Raw genomic sequence first — 2,084 nt, forward strand, 5'->3', positions numbered from 1 at the left:
GGGGGGGGGAGTTTGAGAAAAATGTTATTTTTGCTTTTCAGCAAAATTAGAACTTGTAATAAAATTAGGTTTCAGCCTCAAGAAAATCGTCCTAAATCACTACAAGGCGTTAGGTCATTTGACTGAGACTGAGAGATGTCAAGTGACAAAGTTTTTTTCCGATCATAATGATGTCTCAAATTTTACCAAAAGTGGAGATAGACCTCTCTCATTTTCAGTAACACAATCGCGTCATTATCCTCCGCACATCGACCCCCATCTTGTTTTATCATTCTACTATTATGTGCGGTGAAAAATTCGTGGCGCGACTTATCTTCAAATATTCTCCTAAACAGGTGAATCACAGTCACTCAAACTGCACAGCAGTTTGTTTCAATTTGTCTTAACTTAATTATATTTTCCCACAGAAATTCACGCTAGATTAAAAACCTTTTCTTCATAGATTTATATAAAATACTATAAATCTCGGTCACACGTAAGGTGGGATTTTCACTGCACTTTCCGCTTCTTGCACACATTTTGTACACGCATATGGCCTACGTCACAGTTCACCAATGACACTTTTTAGTGGCAAATCTCGTTACTAGAAATTAATTTTAGAGTTAACACTTTTTTTTGCCCTAAAGATTCTCAAACCATGCGTTCAATCAGTATAAAATCGCGATTAGAAAACAACGACAGATTTGCTTTTCAAGGCGATACTGCTCGAGCTGTAAACTTTTTAAAAGCTGTAAAAACAATCGACTTGGATTTTGAAAATTAGTATTTATTAAGGAATCTTCAGAATACGGTGTACAGATGTTTGAAAAAATATTCATCGGTTAAGACAAGGTGACATTAGTCATTGTGCAAACGTTGGAGAATTTCATGTTCAATAGCTAAGAAGATATTTGACAATAAGTTACGCCACGAATGTTGACCTCACTGTAAGACTGCATAAGGAGGTAAAGCAAGGCATATATAAAGATAGTATACTTTAATGTTTACTCATTTTGACGTAATAAAAGAGTTTTACAACACGTCAAGCTTTTTCGAATGCAGTTCTACTTTGAATATCTTGAAAACGACTCCGAATAATCTTACGAATTTTATAGAGCAGACAGATCATTTAGTTTCTCATGGTCTTAGAAACTTGATAACGACTCCGAATAATCTAATGATTTTTATAAATCCGATAGAACATTTGGTATCTGACCTCATGGTAGTAGTAGTAGTAACTCAAAACGGCCAAAAATGTCTAACAGAACACGATCTATGTAATTCTAAGGTAGTGGAATGTTGACACCGAGTCAAGACACGCCATATATGACACCCCCCTCCCCCCCCTACACACACACTTTTTTTTCTGTATGTCGCTTCATCGTCTGCTTTTAGCGATGACCTTGAAAGGTTTGCAGGCCCTGAATACAAATCCGACCTGGGGTGTGAGGTCAGCCGGTGTATTGGGGTCGAGTGAAAAGTCCAGCTTCTGTAGGAGGCCTGTGGTTATGTAGAGGATGCTCTGTCTGGCCAGAAACTCTCCTGTGTGTGGGGATGGATGGGCAGGGGGGGGGGGCGAAGAATGGGATTCGAGTTTTAGTTATAGTAAGCGTTTTAAGGCATTCACAACACAATGAGATCATAATAGTGCTGAAGATTAGAGATGTTAAAGAGAGTAACTAACACAAAACGGAGGAGGAGAGATAAGGACGACAGATGTTTGATAGGAAAGAAGGAGCAACCACACCACAGCAACCGCTGACTACCTACTGAGGTGGCGTCGGTAGCCTAGTGGTTAGGCTTCCGGACTCGTAATCGTGAGATTGCAGGTTCGGGGGTTCGAACCTCAGCTCGGTCCGATGTTGTGTCCTTGGGAAAGGCACTTTACACGAATTTCCCACTTGGCTCTGTCCTTTCGGAGATGGACGTTAAACTTGGAGGCCCCGCCTCCAAAATAACCTATATTGTTGATAGGGGCGTTAAACCCATACCGTTTTTTTTCAACCTATAGATGGGATTAGAGGAGGTAAAGAGGGTGGGTGGGAGAGGGCAATGGGGAATAGAGGGTTGGTGATGGAGGGGGGAGGGGGAAAAAGAAGTTGGGG

At 40.7% G+C, this 2,084-nt stretch overlaps 1 protein-coding gene across 1 annotated transcript in view; it reads right to left on the reverse strand.

Annotated features, from left to right (window-relative positions):
- Nucleotides 1–1,337: 1,337 nt before the first annotated feature.
- LOC101861830 (steroid 17-alpha-hydroxylase/17,20 lyase) overlaps nucleotides 1,338–2,084 on the reverse strand; it is a gene marked incomplete in the record, with an annotated part of 8,376 nt that continues 7,629 nt past the window's right edge. The window contains 1 exon segment of the mRNA XM_013085870.2: nucleotides 1,338–1,521. Coding sequence (XP_012941324.1) covers nucleotides 1,358–1,521 — 164 coding nt within the window.

The sequence above is a fragment of the Aplysia californica genome, unplaced genomic scaffold, assembly GCF_000002075.1.
Source record: "Aplysia californica isolate F4 #8 unplaced genomic scaffold, AplCal3.0 scaffold00415, whole genome shotgun sequence".
NCBI classification, from domain to species: Eukaryota; Metazoa; Mollusca; class Gastropoda; order Aplysiida; family Aplysiidae; genus Aplysia; species Aplysia californica.